Raw genomic sequence first — 26,592 nt, 5'->3', positions numbered from 1 at the left:
AATACTCTCCTTTAAAGTTACCTCTTTAAACAAGTCTTATGATTATTCCTCCAAATGTCTCCTTTGGCTCAACATTTTTTTTTTTTTTTAAAATACCTGGCTGATTTGAACATTTTTGTACATTAAAAGGCATGACATAAATGCAAGATATTTATATTGTTCAGCAAGAAGACAAGTTCATTTTTCAAATTCTTTTCATATGGACATTTTGTGATAAACTGATAAACTCAGGAACCCGAGCAACTGAATTTGACTAATTGCCTGCACCAACTCCAGTGAAGTACAATAAGTTAGCTGAGTAGAGAAACATATGTCCTTGAACTTGGCAGCTGGGCTGACAATACTCCTGAAATCATTAGACTCAGTGGCTTTTACTTTCTATCAACCATAACATAGTTATACAATTATAACAAACAGCAAAAAACCTAACTTGCCCCAAAATGATGAATGAGGTACTATTATTAAATTTCTCTCACACAACTAAATAACCACTCAGTTCTTCCCTCTCAAAAGGACTTTTAAAAAAAAAATCTATTATTTGCCACTGCAGATAATATTATCAATGGGCACATGAATTCAAATATTTCATTTAAATTCTCAGGTCTCCCATATATTCCCCGACTGACTAGTAATCAGTTGGTGGAATGCCAATCTAGTGTGCACGCTGGAATGTTTTATGCTCAAATGTTCGGTTACTTGCTTCGTTAAAGGAATGACTGTAAAGTATATTCTTTTGCACTCGACAGCACAATTATGAGAACACACGCCTCTAAACCTTATCACTATCATACATAGTACAACAAATTGCTTCAAGTACCCAAAGTTAAAAAGGGACATGGAGGTGTGAAGAAGGGTATCTTAGAAGAAATCTGCCCAGAAACAGGACAACAGGAAAAACTACTTGTTGGAATGTGAAGTCTCTTGCAGTCAACGAGCCCACTATATCTATCAAGGCTCATGCATTAACAGTTGTAAGTGTAAGAGACTAATGGACAACTCAAACCGTATCCTAGCAGTAATTACATACTGGGTTTGGGAAGTAAAGCCAAAATGGCGGATTCAGGGGAATAAAATTAATAGTTCCTGATACTTCCCATTCCTGGAGCAGACAAAATCTTAAATCTCCTACCTCAAGAATATAATTCCAACCACTCTCATTAAATACATCATGTTGAAAATGTTCTCTGTAGACCTCTTTGGCCTCTTGAATTTTCTCCTTTGTTACAACTTTGCCTGTTTAAAATTTAGAGGAAGCAATTTTCATTCAGAGATTAAACAATTAATCCAAGTTTGAGTTTTTCCATCAAGATCTCGTGGCAAATCTATTCAGAGCCAACCATTATAAATATTGATATTTATACAAAGAATAGCAATTGTACTTATTTCCTAAAAGAATATTTTGGAATACCTTATTCAGAACCTAGCTTGGTACTTCTAATTGTCAAGAATTTTATCATACCAATTTTCCACCTTTGAGGCACATCTTGATCATCAAATCCCTGTACTTTTGTAAAGGAAGGAGGTAACCAAACAATTCCTTTCTTCCAAATGAAGACAATGATTTGTCCAGGTCAGGACAAAGTAACGTTTAAGTTCAAACTAGTCTCTCTGCTTGGGTAGTGAGAGGAAAGTTTCCAGGTGACAAAGCTAGAAGATCTACGGATTCAGAGGTAGTAGCCATGATATGAAGAGGTAAGCAGACTTCATATTGGGCCTGAACATCTATCAATGATCAACCAAGTGACTGCATTCCAGGTTAACAGGAGGCACTTGTTTTCTATGGGCAAGAAAGAATTTACAGTAAGAGTTCACACACTGCTCAGACTGTATCTGCAGTACTCGCTATAATTCTGGTCACCGTAATATTCATGGAATATTTTGGCTATTCACGTGATGCAGGAGTCAATTTAATTGCATTCCAGTGTCAGAGGCAACAGGTAGTAGGTAAGCTATTTAACCTCAAATGTGTCTACAAGGCTTTTAAAAAAGTATGCAAAATTTCTAACAGGATAGAAAAACCAGATCAGGTACAGAATTTTAATTTGTCAAGAGCATAATTTAAATTATAAATTTAAGATGGATGTCAATAAGAGAATGACAAGAACAAACAGTGACCCAGGTTTCCATTGAGCACAATGGAGAGGCTATTACCGTTCAACACTATAACAGAGTAAAACAGGTAACTGCTCCCAACATCCAAAAATGCATCACTAAAAGCATAAATTCCATAGATGTTGTCAAGAACACCCTGCTCTTCTATGGGGTGCATTGCCACAGTTATCACTAATAGGCGTGCCACTGAAATCAATGCAATGGAGGGAGATGTGTCCTACATAGCCTATAAGGGTGCCAGGAGAAAGCTCTCTCTCATCCTGTTTACGGATGTCCTATCAGGGCTGCATCAGACCCAACTAGAGCAAGTTGCTGCTGTAACATTTACATGGAAAGCTGCCAGAGGGGTGTGCAGCAACCACCATTTCTTTGACGCCGAATTGTGGGGCAAATTTTGTGAAAAGTTGATTGTACTAATACAGGCTGCTTGATACACATCTTTCCTAGAAAAAAATCCTCTAATACTGGATCTATAGCTAAAGTTTGCATTGAAACTTTATATACTGTTCTTTAATGACTGAATGAACCCCTCCCCTCATTACTATATACATCTATGTACAATACATAGTTCACACTAATATAAAATAGAATGAGCTAGATTACAACTTAGAATGAGCACGAGTAAGTCTTAAATAAATTAGGTTTTTGGAATAGAGATACTAATAATGAGTGACCCAAATTCCAGCTTTTAAAATATTTGATTCACATGCTTAATAGAAAATGTTTAAAAAGTCACCTGCTAAATACTTCTTCAGTATGTATTGTAAACCATAGAACACAGTCTCATCATATTGCACCTTCCTGGATTTTATATCTTCCCTCCTCTTCTCACGGCATTCAAAGTAAGAATATACCTTGCTTGTATTAGGTGGATACTGCAGGTAGTGAGTCACCTTGGTAAATGGAGAAAGCGCAACAGTAAATACAGTAAAAGGATTAATTAAAAGCCAATTTTAAAATACAAGAGGTAAATAATTAAATGCAGTCAAAACAATCAACAAAACGTCAAAAATTGCTGGCAGAAATCAGTATTACATTAAGTATAATGTACATCCTCCAGACTGAGGACACAAAGGACTCAGAGCTAGCAACCTATGCAACTTGCCACTTCACAAGTCTGCATGCATCACTCTGAAGTTTCATAAAAGAACAGAAACAAGTCTGAAGTCTCCAGTCTCGAGTAAAGTATTAAACAGATCAAAATCGCATGCAAAGGTAAAGTTGCCACAGTCCTAAAGGATCAGCGGGCTGCTATCTCAGAGAGTTAACAGGTGCAGAATTTAACCTGATCGTTGCCACATGTCAGGCAAGGGACGAGGTTCACAGCAGAGTCCTTCATGGTAACCTTAGCCAGTATGGGAATTTTTGGCATCACTGCACCACAAACCAGCTGTCAAGGCTACTGAGCTAACTGGCCCCCCCACGTAAAATAGTATACTAACCATGTAACAACACTAGTTAAGGACTTATCTTTAAAGTAATGTCTTTATTTACCAACACATGGCTTGTGAAATAGTGACTTAAAACCAGGATAGTGAATAACAGCAGCTAATAGAAACTATCATTTCAGTCATATGAACTAAATATAAAAGAGACAAGTATTTATTGTGGGCCCATTGGCCGCCGAACTCAAACCATGGCAAAGTGAAATATGTTCAACATGGTTGGCACATGCTGATAACCATGCTTTTTGCACGTTTATCACTATGCCTTGAGACATCAAGAACTTTGGCACTTCCACTATTTGCTGTACTGACTGTAAGAGCATCCATTTGACAAAACGCAATTTTAAATGTCTGAGATTTCATAAATCAATAGCAATAAATCAAGCATACTTTTTTGATTTAGTTACATCTTGGCTATGATGAAATTCTCCTTTGACCAATTTGTCAACAGTTGAAAGGGTCCTTTTGGGCTAATACATATTACCAAGTAGCCTCACTGAAACAATTTGGATAAACGTGCTATTGACAATTATCACCTGACTCAACAGGCATTAAGTATATAGGCCAAGCTGAATGGTTGACCTACAGATCCAAAGATTAATAAAGCAATTTGACAGACTCCTACAAAGTCCAAAAAGCCAACTGTGGGTCGCAGGTTGGGGGAAGAGAATTGTGGTCTTGTGAGAATGAAAAAAGGGGATTCTGTTTATGCAAGCAATACTTTCTTCCAGCAGGGCAGAAAACAACCAATAAAATCATATTTTAACCTAGCGTAGGATGTTTGAGATACAAGTAATTATGAAGGAGTAGAACATTTTTCACTTATGAGAAACAAGTAGTGTAAGACTGCAGAGTTCCAAGCTTAAGATGAAACCTTTTTACACTGCTTCACTAATTTTCAGTCTTTTGACCTAGTGGCTCATGAAGTTGGATATACGGCAGTGCAAGCCAAATCTTTGACATCAGAGCTATACAATCTAGCACCAAGACAAATTTTACAGATAAAGGATTTTTTTTTCTGTGAGTAGTGAATCTGTGTACCGCTTTCCCAGAGTGGTGTACAAGATTATTGAAGATTTTTAAAGAGAGGTACACTGACTCCTTGTTAATGAAAAATCTCAATACTTGGAGAGGGATGAGGAAGAGAGTTTCGCAGAAAAGTGGACAGTTGAGGCCACAATCAGTTCAGCCATGATCTGAGCAAGTGATGGAGCAGGCTCTAGGAGCCAAAAGGCACAGTTGTGCTCCTAATTTGTATGTTCACACATTCAGTGGACTTACCAGTTCATCTTCCTTCAGACAGAAAGTGAGGCAGAATTAACCCTGCTAATTGATCCACTGTATTCAGTGGTCAGCAATATACATATTTGGTATTTTGAAAGAGAATTGCAATGTTACTTCTTAAAAGGGTACACCATTCCAAACAAATTCTTTCCGCAGCATGTGGAGTATTAATGGCTAAGCCAGCATTTATTGCTTATCTCTAATAATTCTCAAATTGACTTTTCTTGAACAACTGGGTGTAGTTATATACCCCAGATGGACTACAGAGTGCTATCCGGAAGGGAGTTGGAATTTGGCTGAGCAACAGCGAAGATAAAGCAAAATAGCTTCCAAGTTGGGATTTTGTGTGACTTGGCAGAGAACTTGCTGGCAGCGATCCCCATGCATTTGCTACCATTACCATTCTTATTGGTAAAGGCGACAGGTTTAAAACAATGTGGTTGAGGAACCTTGGAAAGTTGCTGCAATGCCTGTGTGATAAGACTCACTGTCCAAAGATCAAGTGACTGTAATTTGTACACACTGCAGTGGTGGAGGGAGTGCCAAACAAACAAGTTGGCAAGTATTTCTGTCAATAACAGTTAAAGTTGTGATGTGTTCACCTGTCAGAATAGTTTTCCATCTTGAATCCAAGTTCAAGGATACAAAGAATGGGCTTTGTCTAGATCAGGGATGACCCTACAAGGTGCATAAGTAACAAAAGAGAAATGAGGTCACGTTTGAAGATAAAAGGCAATTCTAGCTTAAGACAATTGTCACTATGTCCTTTGGACAGTGTCAGTCTTATCAGGCAGGTTTCTTTGCCAAAGTTTTCAATAGGAGAGCTAGACTAAGCAGTCAGTATTACGAGTCTGATTCCAGATTTTGACATCAGACACCTAGAACACCAAAAAGTGACTAACAGATGCTTCTCAGTGCCAACACTTCTAAACGCAAATCTATCCAATGGCTGGCGGGGATGCAACTGGAGAGAACTGATGAAAAGCATTATCAGAAGATGAGTTATAAGTCTGTGCTCAAACAACCTGGATTTGTGAGGGAAGGTCAGTATAACCTTCAAGTTCCACACCAACTGTGGGAATTACAGCACAGAATTGGGAGTGTCCAAAGACAGGACAATGCTCTTCCATAATTTTCGTGTGCTGCCCACCATGCAGCACAGGAGTCCTGGTACCTAATGTCCATTAGCAATAATCCGTATCCATTTGTCAAATCAACCTGAAGGCTGAAATTGAAATGATGTCACTACATTATCTATAACAGATAAGCCAAGAGAAGTTTTAATAGGCTGTAAAAATGAAACTGTTGGAAATACTTAACAGTAGCACCTGTGGAAAGAGAAATAGAGGTATCATTTCAAAGTGATAACCTTTTACGCAAAAGTTTGACAAAAATACCTTAAAATGGTACCTGTTTCAGTCTCCATGAATCAGGCCAACAGGTCTAATGGACGTTTCCAACATCTTTGTTTCAATTTGCAGCAGTATTTGCTTTTGTCTCACAAAGTTAACGCTCCCTGGAAAGCTTACAGCTAATGTCTCAGTCAGGTGTCATATCCTCCGCTGATGATCAAGTGGGTTAGTCCCTAATGAAACCTCCGAGAATAATCCTGAAATTCCCATTATCTTAATGAGTCAGGTAGTTTTGGACAAACTTCAAATCTTTTCTACTCAAACTCGCAATGAGAAACCTGAGAATGCAATTCCTTTATCCAATCAACAAGTGCTTGATTCTCTGCAGAAATCCACCTTTGCTCTGCTGTGCTAGAAACTATTTACATACTTTTGAAGGAGCTTAACTTGGAGAACATGGTGATCAAATTCAACCTATCCTGTGTTTGAAATGATGTTGTGTCCTCAATGTAAAAAAAACTTCAAAAATTAGAAACAGATATAAACAAACAAAGTCTTTCAGTTCTCTGTTTACCACAGAGATATTAAGGTTGCATTGATTTTAAAATAATTAATTTTATTTTGGTTAGTTTGACTAGATAACTAGTTGTTGTGCTGAACCTCTCATGACAAAACAAAAAGTTCTGTTGAATGATAATGCTGTTCTGGTTACAGAGAATATTGGACACTTAACAACTGATGAGTAATTTCAATTCTTTTCCCTCCAGTTTTGGGATCATGAAGAAGAGAACAGCAATTTCAACATCAGTTAGATGCTGCTAGACCTGCAGAGCTTTTCTAGCAATTTTTGATTTTGTTAAACATAATACAAAAACTTCAGTAAACATAATTTGCATTTTTTTGTCTGAATGTTTCACCTCGCCCTGTCTCACTATAAGGGATGGAGTGTCAATCGATTTCCTCTGGCGATGAAATATGGAGCAGTTCCAGTCAAACACTGCCTCCTCTCGGTTGAATGAGACGGAAGTTTAGTTAGAAGAATTGGATCAGAAATAATTTAAAATCCGAGCAATGCTAGCACTCAAAACAGATTGTTAAAAGAAGAGGAAAACCCAGTCATTGAAGGGAAAAAAAACACCATCGAGCAGTTAATACATTCCATACAATTCGTCAATTGCAACTAAACCGGAGGTAGATTTGATAAACCATGAGCACCGATTGGTGCGGCACGTAAGGAATGGAAAGTTGCCCATTTATGAATAACGGCAAAACAGAAATCACCATTCAAGGAAATTGCATACGTTGTATGTCATTAGAAAGTCGGAGCAATAACTGCTCGTACGCCTATTCAAACAACTAACCCAAATAAAATCACATTTCTTTCCAAATATTATACAGCCCTGACATTTGGAACAGTCGCCTCATTTTGTGAAAGCGATCTTTCAAAACGAAGTGTTAAATGAGTGAGCAAGAGGTGAGAAACTGGAGTCACATCATTGACAACTATCTATAGAAATCCCCCATCAACCACCCTCACCTCCCTCCGCGCTTTCAGTTTCATTTCCCAATCGGGGACAAAAAAAAGGAGGAATAGAAAACGCTCTACGGTAGAAAGGCTTTCGGTTTCCACTGAGCTGAAGCGAAGTTGTTCAACCACAGATTGACAATTCTCGAGGGATAGATAGCAACGGGATGGGTGGCAGGGAGGGAGGAAGACGGTGACTGGAGGTGTGTTTACAGGTGGAAAAACTGTCTCACAGGATACGTTGAGAGAGAGAGAGACAAGAAAATAAATTGCCTTCCCTCACTCATTGTGATGGCCAAAATAAAAGGCACTGAGCAGAGAGGGAGGGTCGGTGAGGACAGAATGACAGAGCCAGGGGTCGGGAAGGGATTCCCTCGGACAGCGGCCCTCCCACAACTCTCCTCTCTGTCTCCTTCATTGAGAAACTCAGGCTCAGACCGGAGTATCCACCTGTGGGGGTCGGGGGAAGCCTGGAGCCTCTGGAGCGAGCGAGAGAGGGAGGCGGGCGGCCGAGTCTGGCCTGGATCCCCTTACTTACTTACTTACTCTCAGGGGCAGTAGGGGTCGTGCCCGTATATAAATAGCGTTTAACCTTTACCAGGACCGCGGCCTACGGTGAGAGTTGAGTAAGCACCGCGCTGTTAGAGGAGATCACTTGAGGGGGGGGGGGGGGGAGGAGGAGAAGAGTGGTGGATTTACCTTGTAAGAGTCAGTGGCCAGCAGGATATTGAAATCGCCGTTGCGACTGTCCATTGTACCCTGCTGACGTTTCCCTCTTTCCCGAGGTGGTCGGGCGGAGCGGTTACCAGGAGCCCGATCCGAGCAGCAACCTTTCCCCGAAACGTCGTACCCTCCCACCGCCGCTGCCGAATGGCCCAACAGCGGCGCGCGTGCCCCTTTCCCCTGGCGCCTGGGGCAGCGCGGCGGCACGAGGACGTCTCGCGAGACTATGGGAGGGGGCGGGGCTAACGGCCACGTAACCCGCCCCTGGCGCCCATCACACAGGGGACCGTGATGATGTGTGATTGAATCATGTGATTTGACGGTAGACTGCGTGAGGCCGGAGGTTTCGTCCATAAAGTTGTCCTTGGATTGAGTCAGTCCCCAATTTTTGTGGTGACCGCCATCAAATTCCTGAAGTGGGACTGGAACTCCGTCGTTTTGATTTAGTGCTTGTTGCATTTACCGATGCGCCATACGACCGTTAAGGCGGCTATGATCGTAGAGAGGCAGTGACCCCTTATCTCTCACTGCGATTGCTAATAGCGACGTTCACAGCCCCCAGGATCTTTCAGGTACTTCTGAAATTTATTCCCCAATTGTCAGGAGAGTGGGCAGAGAAGTGGCAGATGGAATACAGTACGAGGTTATGCACTTTGGTGGAAAGAATAGAGACGTAGACAGTTTTCTAAACAAGGAAACGCTTTGGAAATCTGAAGCACAAAGGGACTAATTCAGGATTCTCCGAAAGTTAACATGCAGGTTCTGAGCGAGGGTCATTCGAGCCCAAAACGTTAACTCTGATTTCTGTCCACAGATGCTGACATAACTGCGCTGCCTTTCCAGCAATTTCTGTTTTGTTTTGTCTAACCTGCAGGTTCAGTTGGTGGTTAGGAAGGCAAATGCGATGTTAACATTCATTTCAAGAAGGCCAGAATACAAAGAGCAGGGATGCACTGCTGAGGCTGTATGAGGCTTTAGCCAGACTGCATTTGGAATATTGTGAGTAGTTTTGGGCCCTGTATCTAAAGAAGGATGTGCTGGCTTTGGAGGAGGTCCAAAGGATGTTTACAAGAATGAGCCCGGGTTGAAAGGTTTATCAGGTTGACAGCTCTGGGTCTGTTCTTGCTGAAGTTTAGAGGATGAGGGAATGATCTTATTGAAACTTACAGGTCTGGATACAGTGGATATATAGAAGATGTTTCCACTATTAGGAGAGACTAGGACCCAACGACACAGCCTCAGAGTGAAGGGGTGACCCTGTACAACTGACATGAGGGGGAATTTGTGGAACTCATTACTGCAGAAGGCTATGGAGGCCAAGTCACTAAGTGTATTTAAGGCAGCGGTAGAAAAGTTTTTGATTAGTAAGAGGGTCATGGGTAAAGACTGGAAAATGAAGTTGAGAAACATATCAGCCATGATTGAATGGTAGAGCAGACCTGATGGGCTGAATTGCCTAATTTTGTTCCTTTATCTTATGGTTTTGTGGAGGAAAGGTAGCTGTCAATTCCTGTACAGCAAAAAAAAAAGTCCCTGTGAGCAGACTGTCTGTTTTTATGAAAAAACAAAGAATTGCAGATGCTGGAAATCTGAAACAAAAACAAAAAATTGCTGGAAAAACTCACAGGTCCGGCCAGAGGCTTCTTAAATGTTTAGAGTATCTGCCTCCACCACCCTCCAGGTGTGTGGAGGGGAAAAAGGTGCCTTCTCAGATCTCCTCTTAAACCACTTACTCCTCACTTTAACCTTATGGTCTCAGTTCTTAGACAAGTCTGCCATAGGGAAGAGATTCTCACAATCTACCTCTCAATCAGATCCCTCTTCAGCCTTGTCAGCTCCAAAGAAAACAAACCCAGCCTATCCAATCTGTCTTCATAACTGAGACTTCTCATCCCAGGCAATATCATAGGGAATCTTCACTGCATCCTCTCCAGTGCAATCATGTCCTGATAGGGTGGCAGTCAGAGCTGCGTAGTATTTCATCTGTGGTCCAACCAATATTTTATAAAGAGACAAAAAATCCTGCAGATGCTAGAATCCAAGGTAGACAAACAGGAGGCTGGAAGAACACAGCAAGCCAGGCAGCATCTGGAGGAAAGGAGAAATCAACGTTTTGGGTATTGTCCTGAAGGAGGCTAATGTTTTATAAAGCTGTAGCAAGATTTCCTTGCTCTAACATTCTGTGCGCTGGCGAATGAAGGAAAACATCCCGTAAGCCGTCTTCACCATGTATGTCTATGCTGACGTCTTCAGGGATCTATGGACTTGTACACCAAGGTCCTTTTGTTCCTCAATATTCCCTAGGGACCTACTATTCATTGTGTTTTATTTCTCCTTTGTACCACGCTTTGTATACACATCTGGTGCCAATTCATCTGCAACTAACATTCTTCCACTGGTTAAACAAACAGCGGTGTAAACACCACTTTTATATTAAGTGTTGGTATCTTGTTCTTAAAAAGTGCAACAATTCCTTCCATAATCCTTGCTTTTTGAAACAGACTTTTTTTCCATTTTAGTCCACTATCAAAATTACAGAAACATGAACAGATATGGTCTTTACAGAAAGCAAACTATCACTGAAAAAAGGTTGATTGTCACTTTGTAAAAATGGAATCAGTTCAGTGGGACACAAGCCATCAGTACGAAATGGAAACAAAAATCAGCAGCAAAGTTACCAATGCTAAATTCAGGGCAATTTTTTAAAATGTCCAATACCATTCAAAATGTGTCACCTCATACTTATTGGGATTAAATTCCATTGCTTTGCCCAATGTATCAGCTGATCAATAAGCATCCTGAGACCATTCTCCTCAAGATCAACAACACCAATTTTTTTTGTCATCTGCAAACTTACTAATTATACCTTCTACACTCCCATCCAAGTCATTACTGTACATAACAAACAGCAAGGATCCCAGCCCCGCTGTTTGTGGTACATCACTGACGACAGGCTTCCAATTACAAAACCACCCCTTTGCCTCCTATTTGTACTCCAATTTTGGATCCATTTTGCCAACTTTCCTCGGATCCCATGGGCTCTTGCCTTTTGGACTAACCTTCCATGTGGGACCTTGCCAAATGCTTTATTAAAGACCGCGTCAATGCACTACCCTCATCAATGTGTTTAGTCACCTTTTCAAAAGAACTCAATTGAATCAGACAGGATCTGCCTCTAATAAATCCATGCTGGCTATCTTTGATTAATCCCTCCCTTTCCAAGTAATGATTAATCCTGTCCTTTAGAATTGTCAAGGCAGATTTTTCTTAGCCACATTAGCCTTTTGAACAAAGATGAGGTATTTGGAGTTAGATCACAGATCTATCGTCATCTCATAAATTACCATTTAGGAGTTAAGTTATTTATGACTGTCTCTATAATCCAAACAAAAAATGATGATGCAGAGTATAATGGCATATTTATGTGTCTTTGAATCATGGATATCAAATTTTGCCTCTGTACCCTGCAATGTCTCAAAATCTGCAAGACATTTCGCCTTGACTGAATAACTAAGAGTGGTCACCCTGGTGTAATGATCGGGAAATCAAATGTAAAAGTCTCCCGTTGTATGAAATCCGTAGTGAAAACATAACATAAAGATAAAGTCTGATTTGAACAAGGTCTAAAGGATTGTAAGTTCTGAAGTTTTACTCCCACTTTGGGAATGCACAGTCAGGTGAATTCCTAGCTGTGCAAATTGGACCTGGGAAAATTGACTTGGAACTTTGGTGTTTATTCAGGAGGCGTTGAAGTTGTGAAACAAAAACAGAAATTGTTGAAAATACTTAGCAAGTCTGGTAGCATCTGTGGAGAGAAAGCAGAGTTGACATTTTCGGTCCAATGAGCCTTTTTCAGAACTTCACAACGTCACTGGACCCGAAATGTTAACTGTAATTGGGAAAATGTTAAAGTCTACTATGAAGGATGTGAAAGCAGACCATTTAGAAATACATAACATAACAGAGTCAGCACGGGTTCTCGAAGGGAAATCATGCCTGACAAATTTATTAGAATGATTTGAAGAGGTAACAAGCAGGATAGATAAAGGGGAAGCAGTGAATGAAATTAAATTTTCAGAAATTATTTAAAAAGTTACCACGTGTTAGGCTACTTAACAAAATAAAATTCCATAGTGTTAAAGGTAATATATTAATATGGATTGAGGAATGGTTAGTAAAAGATAAAGAATTGGGATAAGGGGTGATTTTCAGGATGGCAACCTGTAACTGGTGGAGTACTGCAAGGATCAGTGCTAGGTCACAGTTATTTACAATATAAATGATTTGGAAGATGAAAGCGAATGTATTAAAGCCAGGTTGGCAGATGACACAAAAATATTAGGGAAGGCAAGTAGTGAGGGTGACACAAAATGTCTGCAGAAGGATATAGACAGGTGAAGCAAATGGGCAAAAACATGGCAGATGGAATACAATGTGAGAAACTGTGAGGTGTGCACTTGGAATGAAGAACAGAGGAGCTGAATATTATTTAAATGGGGAAAAACTGCAGTAAGCTACAGGACAGAGTGCTTTGGGAGTCCTCATTCACAAACCACAAAAATAGGGAAGGTGAATGGAATGTTGGCCTTGATCTCAAAGGGAATGGAGTATAAAAATAGAAACTCTTGCTAAAACTATACAAGTCAGATCACAGCTGGAATATTGTAACAGTTTTGGGTCCCTTATCTCAGAAAAGATATATTAGCATTGGAGGCAGTCCAGAAAAGGTTCACCAGGCTGGTCCTGGGTTTAAGGGATTGTCTTACGAGGAGAGGTTGAATAGGTTGGGCCTTTATTCATTGGAGTTTAGAAGAATGAGGGTAATCTTGTTGAAACATACAAGATTCTTAAGGAACTTGACAGAGTATATGAAGAAAGGTTGTTGCCCCTTGTGTGAAAATCTTCATCAAAAGGGCATAATCTCAAGAATAAAGGATCACTCTTTTAAAATAGAGATTAAGGGAAATTTCCTCTCTCGGAGGGGAATTTATGGAATTCTTTACCACAGTGGGCTGATGAGGTCGAGTCATTAAGGCTGAGATAGATAGATAGATAGATTTTTCATCAGTAAAGAAGTTGAGGGTTATGGGGAAAAAGGCAGGAAGTGGAGTTGAGGATTATCAGTAAGATCAGCTGTGATCTTATTGAATGGCAGAACAGACTTGGTGGACTGAATGGTCTTCTGCTTCTACTTGGAGGTACATGCACCAGAAAAAATGTTAGAGGGCCTATTGCTAGCAGCCTGTGCTGCCAGCTGGTGTGTGTGTGCAGTCACATGCAAAGAAAAGCAAATGGAGCTTGGCATAGGAATTGTTGTTTAGAACTGCACTCTGGCAAGCATCAGTGTCTTCTGAGGAGAAGTGATGAGCAATCACAGAAAAGTGGATATTGTTTGTAACTGATGATAAATACAGAAATATAGAAACAACTGAATCTTAAATGACTCAAAAATTTCAAATAATGTCATAAATGTCACAAACAACTGATTCTTAAATGACTCAAAAATTTCAAATAATGTCATAAATGTCACAAACTTTTGATGATTCAGATCTGTCACCGTGAGTATTAGAGTACTTGGTAATACTTTCTGTTTTGATCGGCCCGATCAAACAGAAATGAAACAGTGCCAACATTTGGAATGTTCTGAGACAGACATCTTTTCTTTCTTAATTTTTCTTGGTGCCATGTCGCTGTAATTGGCTTCCAGTCAGACACCTGCAATTGATGGTGGTGCCTTGTTAATGTTACTACTGACTGATTATTTAGAGGCCCATACTTCTGCTATAAACATTCATAAAAATATGCATTTGAAGGCAAGTCTCAGTAAACTATGAAATTATTCTAGATTGTCACAGAAAATCATCTAGTTCACCAATGGCCTTTTGGGAAGGAAATCTGTCATCTTATCTGTTCAGGCCTGTATGTGACTCCAATCACACACAACTCTAAACTGGTCTCTGAAGTGGCCCAGTAAGCCACTCTGATCAAAGGAAATTGGACTGGGCACAATGACGTCCATATCCCATGAAATTAGAAAAATCAGCCAGAACTAACTTGTTTACTCTCTAAGTGTTGTGGCATGCACTGACAGGATTCTTTGGATTGTGCAATGATGTTTGTATTACAATATAGAAAATCACATGCAATGTACAGTGTGTATTCTTGTTTCTGTTGTCTTGGGCAACAACAAGTAGGGGTTAGGAAGTTATGGTATATGAAACATATAGTGATATTGACAGAATTGTGTGTTTCAGTACAAAGCAATAGCCCTGATAGTAACTCTTAACAATTAAAAAAGATTGCGTAAACTCATTGGCTATTACTGTTACCCATCCTATATCTTTTACTCTCCTTTTAAAAGTTCTTTATATGTTGTACAACCAACAATCGCAAATTACAAAGCATTGAAAAATAGTACCAGGCAAATATAGAAAGCTATACTTAAAGAAAAGCAACAGTTCAAGGGGAATGAACAGTAATTTTCAATGTAGAGGAGGCAACTGCAGGAGTGAGGTAATGACCCCAGGGGAATCCAAGCTGACCTTGTCTCATTCAAGCACAGCAAGCTGAGTCAGCATGAGAGAAGTCCTGGGAGGTTGAGAGGTCACCTTATTGAAGTTTATAAAATCATGAGGAGTATAGATAGGGTTAATGGCAGGTGTCTTTTCCCTTTGATGGGGGATTTCAAGACTGGGGGCACATATTTAAGGTGAGTAGAGAGGGATTTTAAAAAAGCATGAGGGGCAATTTTTTTTACACAGAGGGTGGTTTGCATGTGGAATGAACTTCCTGAAGAAATAGTGAATGTGGGCACAATTTACAACATTCAAAAGATGTTTGGATAAGTACATGAATAGGAAAAGTTTGGAGGGATATGAGCCAAGAGCAGGCAGATGGGACTAGTTAAATTTGAGATTATGTCTGGTGTGGACTGGTTGGACCGAAGGGTCTGTATCCGTGCTGTATGACTCTTAAGTCAAATCAAATCTTGTCTTTGCACTAAAATATATGATGAGCAACATGCACAGGTTCATAATTGAAAACAGAAGATCTCACTGATCAATTCTCCCAGACATTGTTGGGGTTGCTGAGGTCAATTATTTTCCCCACAGATGCTCAATGAGCTGAGTACAAATCTGTAGGTGATTCTGGACTCTTGTTCTGCGTAGGTTATGGTCATTGAGCCAATTTGCCATTTTACAAAATTTCTTAATCTAGGAGCAGGAGTGGGTCATTTGGTCCTTTGAGTCTACTCCATCATTCAACATGATAGTAGCTGATCCTCAATGCTATACTCCTACTTTCTCCCCACATTCCTTGATGCCTTTAGCATCTAAAAAAAATTGTCAATCTCTTTCTTGAGTCTATTCAATGATTTGGCCTACAAAGCCTTCTGTGGTACCGCGAGTATACGGTAATAGGAAACTTGTTTTTGTCACACATCGACTACATTAAAGTTCTTTTTAATGCCTTTGTTTCAGATGCAGTCTGTTGAGGATCCAGAGCCAAAAGGAATGTTTGAATGCAGTTTGTGCAGTCTCAGAGCTCCATACAGCTACCATGGACAAAAGCCACCAAATGCACGGTCTCTTGTGTTAGTGATTTCTGATGTTTATAACAACATTGCACACATCAGCAGACAGTACAAATTCCCTAGTGCCTATTTATAGAATCATAGAAACTTGGTGGCCACGTGGTTCATTTGCGCACTGTTTAAAGGAACAGTCATGCTTAACTCCAATGCCTATATTTAAAGTATACCATCATTATTTCAACTTTATGACCTGAGATTTCCTCTACATTTACACCCAGATGTACTTGTAATCTGGATGCAATTTACATAGGTGTAGTGATTGTCAGACAGGTGGACCTCATAGAATATGAGTTCCCAGATTAGGACTGTTAATCTGGTCTAGTCAGGGAGCTCTGGCTGACAGATAAGAACAGGAGTGTCAGACATCCTGTTCACTCTGAGCTGGCTCTGAATGAGTTGGATCAGTTGTCAAGTGTTCTCCACATGTAAATAAAAGGTGACTTTGGTAATGGGATACTGGCCTCTATGGAGTTATTTCAGTGGCGACAAGAGAAATGCATGCTCCTGAAGAAACTCACTCGCAACACTTGTCCTTGAGGTGGGCATAAGCATTCCTGGGATCTTGCCTTTCATTGGGAAGCTTGACTTGTTTGATCCTGCCATCAAAGACTGGACCCAGTATGTGGAAAGAATGCGTTATTTTTTCTGGGCAAATGACATCGGGGCAGATTACAAACAAAGAATAATTCTTCTGACTGCTTGTGGACACGTAGCTTTTTTGGTTATCAGGAGTCTAACTTTCCCAGAGGCACCAGATACTAAAACCTTTCAGGAGTTGATGGATATAGTTAAGGAATATTATGACCCCAGGACTCGCCTAATTCTGAAATGCTATCAATTTTACTCAACAATTCAAGAACCATGAGAATCCATATCAGGATTTCTGACCAGGTTAAGACTGGCAGAGGCATGTGACTTTGGTTTAACCTTAATGAGATGCTGAGAGACTGTTTGATATGTGGGATTACTGTTGTAACTGTGCAAAAGCACCTACTGGCTGAAGCCCAATTGGTCTTCAAACAGGCACTAAAACAGGACGGCATATTATTATTGGGACCATGAGTGATTGTTCCGAGCAAAGGTCACTGCCAGATACTGGCTGAACTCCACCAGGCTTATCCAGGAGTTTCTAAAATGAAGATATTAGCAAGAAGTAACGTCTGGTGGCCAAGATTGGATGCAGACGTAGCCGCGTTGGTAGTAGTGCACAGAGTGCCGACAAGGACAAAAATTACTGCCAGCAGCTCCCCCGCATTCATAGGAATGGCTGGGTACACTCTGGACTCGGTTGCATGTCAACTATGCAGGTCTTTTTATGGGCTCAGTGTTCTTAGTCATTGTGGACACCCACTCTAAATTGGCTGAATGTGCATAGAGTTCATTCATCAAATGCGGGAATGACAATAGAAAAACTGCGCACATTGTTTGCAATGCATGGATTCCCAGAAGTGTTGATCACAAATATTGAACCATTACTTACAAGCAGGGAATTTGAATGTTTCCTGAAGTTGAGCAGTATTTGAGCACAGTTCCATACCATCCATCATCCAATGGCCTGGCAGAAAGAGCAGTTCAAACTTGGAAGGGAGGTTTAAAGAAACAGCCTACAGCTTCACTAGATAGCAAACTGTCCCAGTTCCTTTTTGATTAGAGGATTACCCCCTAATGCAACTACAGGGATAACTCCAGTAGAGTTGCTAATGGGGAGAAGAATCCACACCAGGTTATATGTGATCTTCCTGGACCTGGGGAAGAGTGAAACGGCATCAGGAAAGCCAGTTGCTTCCTCTAAACCAGAGAGACAGTTTACTTCCGGGGACAAAGTTTGGTGCCGGAACCACAGAAATAGCCCTGCATGGGTAAGAGGCATGATCGACGTGACGTCAGGTCCAATGACGTATAAAGTTGGATAGGTGCAACACGTGGACCATGTGACTGCTGCAGACCTGCAAACAGTGCGCAAACAAAACATGCCCGGCTCCTGACAGCCTTTCCGACTGTTCCAGAGGGCGTGGGTTCTCCCTCTCCATCAAGTGTTGGAGATATCTTGGAATCTGAGATGGACACAGCGGATGTTGCAGCCTCAACACCATTGCCACCTGAAGAAGGCAATGAATTTCTTCCTAGATACTCTGGCAGCAAAAGGCAAGCTGCTGTGGCCACCCGTATCAGAGATAGAGTTGGAGGAACCTGAGCCGGTGCTCAAAGACGCCAGGAGGAGATCCAAAAAAAGAACCAGCCTATGTCCTCGGACTCCGAGATGGAAAGGATATCATGAATGTAACAAGGTCAGACAGATGGACCTTATAGAATCTGAGTTCCCTGATTGGGTTGTTAATCTGGTCCAATCAGGGAGCTCGGGCTGACAGATAGGAACAGGAGTGTCAGAGGTTCTGTTGACTCTAAGAGCTGGCTCAGAGGAAGCTGGATCAGTGTTAAGGACTCTCTACATATAAATAATGAGTGACTGGTTGACGGGATACCAGACTCGAGTTATTTCAATCGGTAGCTTTTTGGGCATATACAGGTAACCCACATAATTACAATAAACCCTGAGTTATCTTGATCTTTTATGTCTATCCATCAAACTCTCTGTTTAATTACAATCTTCACCCACGAACTTGGGCATACCCCAACTCTTAGATGGGAGTATCTTAACTGCACTTGTTCAGTGGAGTCTCAACATTTTCAGGTGCATCGTGAAACAAAGTTAATTTTCAGGTCTTAATTGCGACACTGCTGTTCTTCACAGAAGCCTCTCAACGGATTAGCTTTATATTCATTTTAAATTCTGTACTAATGTGATGATATTGGGCAGAATGCTTGGGTGTATCTTAACACAGGAAAACTGAGGGAGAAATTTTGTGCATTTTCAGGTCTGACTTGGGTTTGTAGCTAAGGATGAAGCTTCATGCCTTTTCTTAAACGAGAATGATATTTAGACTCCAATGATTAAATTACAAAGAAAGATTTCATAGGGAAGGATTATATTTCCTGCAATTTTGATATAAAGGGATAATTTGATCAAAGCATTTGAGATATTAAGGGAAACTGATAGGAAATGTAGGGAAAATTAATTATGTTGTTAGGGAATCTTGGACCAAGGAACATAGCTTAAAGATTAGCATCAAGTCTTTAAAGAGTGAGTCAAGTGAATACTTCTATGTGGAAAAGTTGGTAGAGGTTTGAACCCTGTCCTGCAAATGGCAATTGATGCTAGCCCAATTGTTAATTTTAAATCTGAGATGGATAGATTTTTGTCAGCCAAAGTTACTAGGCAAAATGGGGCAGTTGAGTTAGGCCAGAGATCCACTGTAAATTCATTTAATGAAAAAACAAGCTCACAGGGCTAAATGATCTACTGTTTCTCTATGGAGTCATAAATGTAGAGATAAAAGATTCTTCTACAAAAATCCCTGGGTCACTCATTAGATTGCCAGGAAATGTTCTTGCCACCTTTAGAAATCTTCTAATAGTTAGTTGGTTCTGCAGTAGAATATGTCATGTGCCTTGGTGTTTTTATGATGATAGATAAATAAGTCAATTATCCATCCAGAGTGATAAAACACTTCATTGAAAAAAAATGACCTGACAGACTTATCACATTTAAGAAAAGATTCTTTGCAGAACTATATGTGTCTTTGTACATAACATGTGGAATCTACATGGTCTTATTTGATTTGTCAAGATATTACAGTTAGTTTTAAACAGAGATATAGTCCTTCAGAGTAGAGAGGTATTTGCCTTTATTAACTTTGTCATCAATCCTTCATTTAAGTCAGAAATTCAAAACTTCCAGTAACATCAGATTGATAGTTGTTCTGATTCAAGACTGCTTTTGTACATTCCTCGGGCCCTGAGTCCTCCCATTTTCATTAAATTAATTCGGCATTCATTGTACGAAAACCTAATCTTTCACTGCTCCATTTTGATTTTACTAGGGTCTGAAAAATGGTAAAAACCCACATTCCCACACCCCACCCTCTATAGAAAATACATACCTTATTGCCCTTCCCTGTCTTGAAAACGTAGAGCTCACTAAATGAAAAGTAAGTTATTATTGTTGAATAAACTGGAAAGTTTTTCTGTGCAAGTGACTCTTAGGCCACAGACTACACAGATTCAATGTCAATTTGGTTTGTAATTTATTTTTCTTTTTAGATTATTGTTGGAGTTACCACAGTTCATTAGCCAATATATAGAAGCACAACTGCTATGGGAGATCAACTTTGAAATTACTAAGAAATTATGACTTTGGTAGAATAGATGCTGGAGTTTAGCCATCTATTCCACACTATTTGTATAAATAGATTTTCTTTTCACAGACTCTTAGAGGAATGCTATACCATGAATGATCCGTTCACACCTCAAAGGGACACATTCCTGATTCTTGGCTCCCACTGTTGTCTGTGCAACGCTGTTGTGTGTGTTGGTCAGGTACGTGTGCCACATAACTGATCATGTATCGGTACTTTTGTGGGGAAAAAACACAGCTCAGAAACAAAGTAAGTAGACCGCAGTTTGCCCTGTATCTTACTCTTGGTTCTATTGCTAAGGCAGGTAAGACTGAAGTCATTCCTTTCTATTTCCTCCTTTGCTTGTTCTGCACAGCCTTACTCAGTTGTGTCAAAGAGCCATCCACAGTTTGTCCTACTGCCATTCCTTTAGTATCCCTAAGTTGTTTTCACTGTGCCTCTCTCTCTCAGGCTTTGCTTTGACCTATTCTCTGCTATGCTTTGCTTTCCAGATCCTTGCACTGGGACTTGGCTTACACAATTTTGTTGTGCCTTCTCTTGTTGAAGCATTGCTCACTATTTTTTGAAGCTTCTCAATTCTGTATTTCTGTGATCTTCCTACCACTGTCTGACTTGATATTGCTTCCATTATCTTGATTTGCTTGCAGTCCCCATTGGACCGCCTCTCTGTCATCTTATCTTAATTTGGTTCGAACTTACAAGCATCCTCCTTTGTCTGTTTCTTCTTGAGACCTGACATTGAATCAACATAGCCCATACCCTTTTCGATACCTCTAATTCTCAAAATCTCAACTTTAACTCCTTTAATTCTTTCTGATGCATTGTAAAGTAGGAGTTACAGTTTGAAGCACTGAGAAGGATGCACATGGTTGGCATATGGTATTGCATCAAGGAACAACAGTTAAGAAATTTGAAGAGTAATATAGAGAAAATAAATTCCACGAATGGAGACGGAGATTTGATGGAGACTGTGTTGGTGAGGAGCTTAGGATGACAAACGTAACTATGCATTTCAAAAATGTTTTAACCATATTTTTCTTCCCTTTTTTAATAATCTTCTTAGGAATGTAGCCTGTTTTATACAAAGCGATTCTGCATCCCCTGTGTGAAGAAGCATATAGCTGAATTTCCTGAAGAGATTCAGCTGGACCTGCAGAAGAAAAAGCAGTAACAAACCTCAAGCCTTCAGGTGAACACAGCAAAGAGTCAGCTTTAAGATGAAAATATGGGAGTTTAATATTCACAGTAACCTGGACATTTGAAAGAGGTTTTCTTTCTATATGTAAAGTTTAAGGGCTATAGTTTATTCATAATTTAACTGCCTGCCACTTCTTTTGGAAACACTTGCTATAACAAGAGGAAGCTCAGCCGAATTTTCTGATATGGAATACAATCTATTGGCGTCAGCTGCAGAAATCATGTTTTACATTTTTGCATTTAAGGGCTAATAGCTCTGCAGTGACTGTCATATTGACCTACGAGAGGAGAAACGATTATTGTATTCCTCAGTCACCTTTTCAGAGATACAAAATATTTCATAATATCGAAAAGTCTTCTTTCTGCTCATCATCCCTTCCCTAGGCCGCTCATCACCAGACGAGTAAGAAAAAGACCCCATTCACTGGTTTCCATCTTTATTTTGACAAGAGTACCCATTGCTTTTGTTGTGTACATCTTCCTGACTGAACTGCTCCTATTCAGGTACTCTGTATAGTCATGCCTTTGTGAACACTATTACTATTGCAGTGGCAAAAGCATGTTGGAGCAAAGATATCACCAAAGTTTCTTTAGATAAATACATCTCATACTTGCAACATCTGGGAAAATTGATAAAGCTTGCACCCCTGAAAATTATATATTCATTTGATGATAATTAGACTTCGGTATCCAAAAATATGGTATCTGAAGCTTTGAACCTATTAGCAGTGCTTGATCTCATGCTGTTTACTGGTTTGGTCCTCTTCATTATTTCTGAGCTCTTTTTGGGGTTTAAATAAAAGTGGATACTTCAAGAAGAACAACTTGCATTTTGTGAAATAAATTTAAGGTAATTGAAGTCCCTTTGCGCTTCATCGGACTCTTCCTTGACATAGGAAATAAGGTAACAACAGTTGGATAAAGAGTTTTAAAATTTTTTGAGGAACATAAGATAGACGGACAGGAGTTTAGGGAGGGTATTTGAGGTAAGGGCCTAAGTGAAGTCATTGTCCCTTTCTTCACCCTAAGATGTTCCATTATTTCAAGGGTGAAAGTAGGCAAATATGCTGATGGATGGATTATGTCCTCAAGTCAGACACTGAAGTTGTGAAAATTTCAAGTTTTCTGCTGCTGACTAACTTCCTCTTGCTTTGTTTCTTTTTGAGTTAACTTGACTAAAATACTTACTTCTTTCTAAATATTGGTTTTCGTTTTCTTGAATTCCGCATTTGCTATTCTTTATTTTCTTTCCACATCTCCCGTTGCACCACATCTTCCTCAACCCCACCTCCACCATTTGAAGATCCATTGCTTATGGAGGTGAAAGTATATTTAACACGAGAATGAATGTGGTAGTTAAACCTCTTAAAGGTTCAGCAGTTTTGTTTTGTACATTTACAAATTCCTAAGTTCATGGCCAGATTTATCCAGCGTTTAAACTATTCCATAAATGATGGCATCAACAGTAGCCTGTAATTGCTTTAAAATTTCAGGAAAAACAGTCACACTTTCCACTGTGCGTTTCAGGCTTGAGATTATAAAACTTTAGGTCTAACATAGCTTTTTATTTAAGGTTCTTGTGAAGATTTGTAGCTCAGGTTGTGGATGAGGTTGTTGACTTGCTGCGCGAGCTGGCTGGTTATTGTACAAACGTTTCATCACCACATGAGATAACATAATCAGTGCGGCCTCCGATGAAGCGATGTTGTTCTACTCCACTTGGTATTTATATGATCCGGTCTGTTAAGTTGGTTTGTGTCATTTCTGGTTCTGTTCTGCATGGGTTTGTAAATGGGGTCCAATTCCACAATGAAGGCCATCAATTTGACTGGGTCAATGTGACCATCTTAACTCAAGCTAACCGCAGACACGCAAGGGAATTCCTAGAGGCCTAGTTTTCAACCCATAATGCAATCAACAAACAACACCAAGAGGACACACTACCCTATATCAAGAACATATCAGAACTGACAACGAGACTCCTGCAACCACTAAAAATCTTGGTAGCACACAAACCTATGCCACACTGTGACAAACACAAGGACCAAAGACGCCATACCCATGGCATGCAGGATCAATGGAGTTTACAAATTGCCATGCAATGACTGCAACAAACATTACATCAGCCAGAAGGAAACTAGCCATTAAGATACATGAACACCAGCTAGCAGCAAAACAACACCACAAACTTTCACTCATCTCGGTGCACTCAGCCAATGGACGCCATTAATTTAACTGGGACATCGTGACCATCTTAGCTCAAGCCAACCACAGACATGCACGGGAATTCCTAGTGGCCTAGTTTTCAACCCATAATGTGATCAACAAATGTGGAATTAGACCCCATATACAAACCCATGCAGAACAGAACAGGAAATGACACAACCCAACTTAACAGACCAGATCATGTCAATACCAAACGGAGTAGAACAACATCGCTTCATCGGAGGCCTCACTGATGATGTTACTTAGCATGGTGACAAAATGTCTGTACGATAACCAGCCAGCTTGGCAAGCAAGCCAACAGCCTCATAGCTTTTTATTTAGGTAATAGGTCTGCTAATACAAATCTTTTCATAGCTGCAAGTTGAAGTATGGTCAATAGCAACTCAGTTTAAACCATTGTTCTTAGGTTTACAATGTTCCAGAGATTGTGACTCAAGTCTTAATTGCAAACAGTTCAAAGTAGGGGAGGTGGTGGCCTAGTGGTATTATTGCTGGACTGTTAACCCAGAGACCTAGGTAATATTCTGGGGACCCAGATTTGAATCCTGCCACAGCAGACAGGGGAATTTGAATTCAATAAATATATGGCCTTCAGAGTCTAATGATGCCCGTGAATCCATTGCCAATTGTCAGAAAAACCCATCTAGCTCACTAATATCCTTTTAGGGAAGGAAATCTTTTCCCCCCTTTTCTTACCTGGTCTGGCCTACATGTGACTCCAGGCCAACAGCAATGGAGTTGACTCTTAACTGCCCTCTGGGCAATTGGGGATGGACAATAACTGCTGCCTGGCCAGCGATGCCCTCATCCAGTGAATGAATAAAGAAAAAAAAAGTTCTTTTTTTTTCACTACAATTCTACAAAAAGCTTTTTAGCAATCTGTAATTAACAAGACATTTACTTTTAGTGTGCCTTAGCTGAAACATTTCTGTAAGAGTTAAAATTTCCTCTCAATCATAAAATACAACTGAAACTAATTATAATAGAGCTCAAGTAATAAAAGAAAAATATTGCTAAAAGTGTGAAATAAAAACAAAGTGCTAAAGAAACTTATCAGGTGTGCCAGCATCCGTGGAGAGACAGGGTTCATTTTTATGACTGTTCAGAATTGGGCTTTGGTAATGTTGTTTGATTGTCCAAATCTCCTACTTTCCATTTGTATTGCCTTGAGTTGAAGCAATCAGTTGCTCCATATGGCAGAGTACTGGTAGAATGCAGGAAGTGAGGCAAATTCTATATATCTATTCAATGAAGCCAATACAGGTGCTAATGATGGTTTCCAGAACTAATAACTAGCAAGGGAGAAGCAGCAATATCAGAGACAATTGAAGGAAGGACTATTGAACAATCAAAAAGCTTGCTAAGAAAACTATAAAGACTTATAGGAATCCCAGGCAGTTAGTTAAGAAAGTGGAATACTCAACACGGTATCTCAAAAGAGCTAAAGAGTTAATGGAGTTTGTGAGTGCTCTCCTCTTCACTCTCTCTCTGTGCACTCTCCTCGGACTTATTTAATTCAGTCCCATCTGAAATGAGAAGAGTCATATCAGATTTGAAACATTTAACTCTGTTTCTCTCTTCACAGATGCTGCCAGACCTAGTGAGTTTCTCCAACATTTTGTTTTATTCCATAAATATTAAAGGATGATTGTAGCTGAAGAATGGCTCCTCATATCATGGGCACCATGAACATTCAATGTCTAAAACTGATCAAATAATAAATCCATATGTTAAATTAAAATTTTGCATACAGAATCCCGATTGACAATTGCTGTATGGGTATCAGATAAATCTTGCATACAGAATCCCGATTGACAATTGCTGTATGGGTATCAGATAAATCTTTTCCTCCCTTTTCTGATGTGCACACATCAGAGAACTGGGTTATACATTTTCCATTTGTAATTTTCCTCTGCAAAGATGCATTATGTGGCTTCACTTTCGAACATCTTGCATAACCCAGTCTACATTATTTTGATAGCTATCAAACCAAACCAATCAGCACAGGGATTACATATAAGACTTAACAAATTGTGGTGTCGATGGTAGCCATGATGTGGAGGTGCCAGTGTTGGACTGGGGTGGGCACAGTCAGAAGTCACATGACACCAGGTTATAGTCCAACAGATTTATTTGAAATCACAAGCTTTCAGAGCGTAGCCCCTTCGTCACCTGACTATAACCTGATGTTGTGTGATTTCTGACTTTAACTAATTGTTCCATTCTTGCAGCCAAAACTCAAAGATAAAGTACAATGCATCAGTGAATCACATTTCATTTAAAATTTTGACAGTATAATTAATAACATTCCAACGTTAAGCTTTAAAGAGTGCATGAACAAATAAAGTTGAAATCTTTATTGACAAACGACATAGTTTACATGTTCCATAGTAGTTCAGCATTAGCTAGGTTTTGCTTAAGAGCAATGTAGTAGTTATGTCCCTTGAAAGATTAAATGCTATTTGGCATGTTTGTTTACTGGTTTGCTTTCAGTGTGCGGTTGATATGTTTCCAGTACTTACACTATTCCTCCATTAATACAAGACAAAATAAGGTCCTTGTCCTTTTCTTCATTTGGCCTTTGAACCATTGAGCATTTTTACTATGTTTGGTGCTTCCTGTTGGGGCCACTATATTAAGTTGTAATCAGGAATTTTTATCTGCTTCTTCAGCCATCTTCTCACCTTTGCTTTATCTAACCTAGTATGTATAAGTCTACCTGTATTATTGAAACGCTCTTTTAGCAATGATGCAGTGTCCAAACACTTAAGCTGTCATCTAACAGGTGTAACAGACTTTACATTTTTACAAGTTCTGTTAAATGAAGCACTTAATCTTTCAATGTTTACTCTCAACCATCTGCTAATATGACATGCCT

General features: G+C 39.8%; 2 protein-coding genes across 2 annotated transcripts in view; one reads left to right on the top strand and one right to left on the bottom strand.

The window, feature by feature from the left end:
• Positions 1 to 8,628, bottom strand: part of nampt1 (nicotinamide phosphoribosyltransferase 1) — a 32,328-nt gene extending 23,700 nt beyond the window's left edge. Inside the window, exons 1-3 of the mRNA XM_020516383.2 lie at positions 8,418 to 8,628; positions 2,849 to 3,005; positions 1,130 to 1,233 (exon numbers count right to left, since the gene is read on the bottom strand). Coding sequence (XP_020371972.1) covers positions 1,130 to 1,233; positions 2,849 to 3,005; positions 8,418 to 8,471 — 315 coding nt within the window. The 5' untranslated portion in view covers positions 8,472 to 8,628. The remainder of the gene's footprint in view (positions 1 to 1,129; positions 1,234 to 2,848; positions 3,006 to 8,417) is intronic.
• A 56-nt stretch (positions 8,629 to 8,684) lies between these two features.
• cdpf1 (cysteine rich DPF motif domain containing 1) lies at positions 8,685 to 26,192 on the top strand. Its single transcript, XM_020516401.2, has 4 exons — positions 8,685 to 9,013; positions 15,923 to 16,035; positions 20,361 to 20,472; positions 21,355 to 26,192. The coding sequence occupies exons 2-4, from the start codon at positions 15,923 to 15,925 to the stop codon at positions 21,460 to 21,462; spliced, it is 333 nt and encodes a 110-aa protein (XP_020371990.1). The 5' UTR covers positions 8,685 to 9,013; the 3' UTR covers positions 21,463 to 26,192.
• Positions 26,193 to 26,592: the final 400 nt, after the last annotated feature.

The sequence above is a fragment of the Rhincodon typus genome, chromosome 18 (genome assembly GCF_021869965.1).
Source record: "Rhincodon typus isolate 14 chromosome 18, sRhiTyp1.1, whole genome shotgun sequence".
NCBI classification, from domain to species: domain Eukaryota; kingdom Metazoa; phylum Chordata; class Chondrichthyes; order Orectolobiformes; family Rhincodontidae; genus Rhincodon; species Rhincodon typus.
This window is presented reverse-complemented; position numbering and strand designations above follow the sequence as displayed.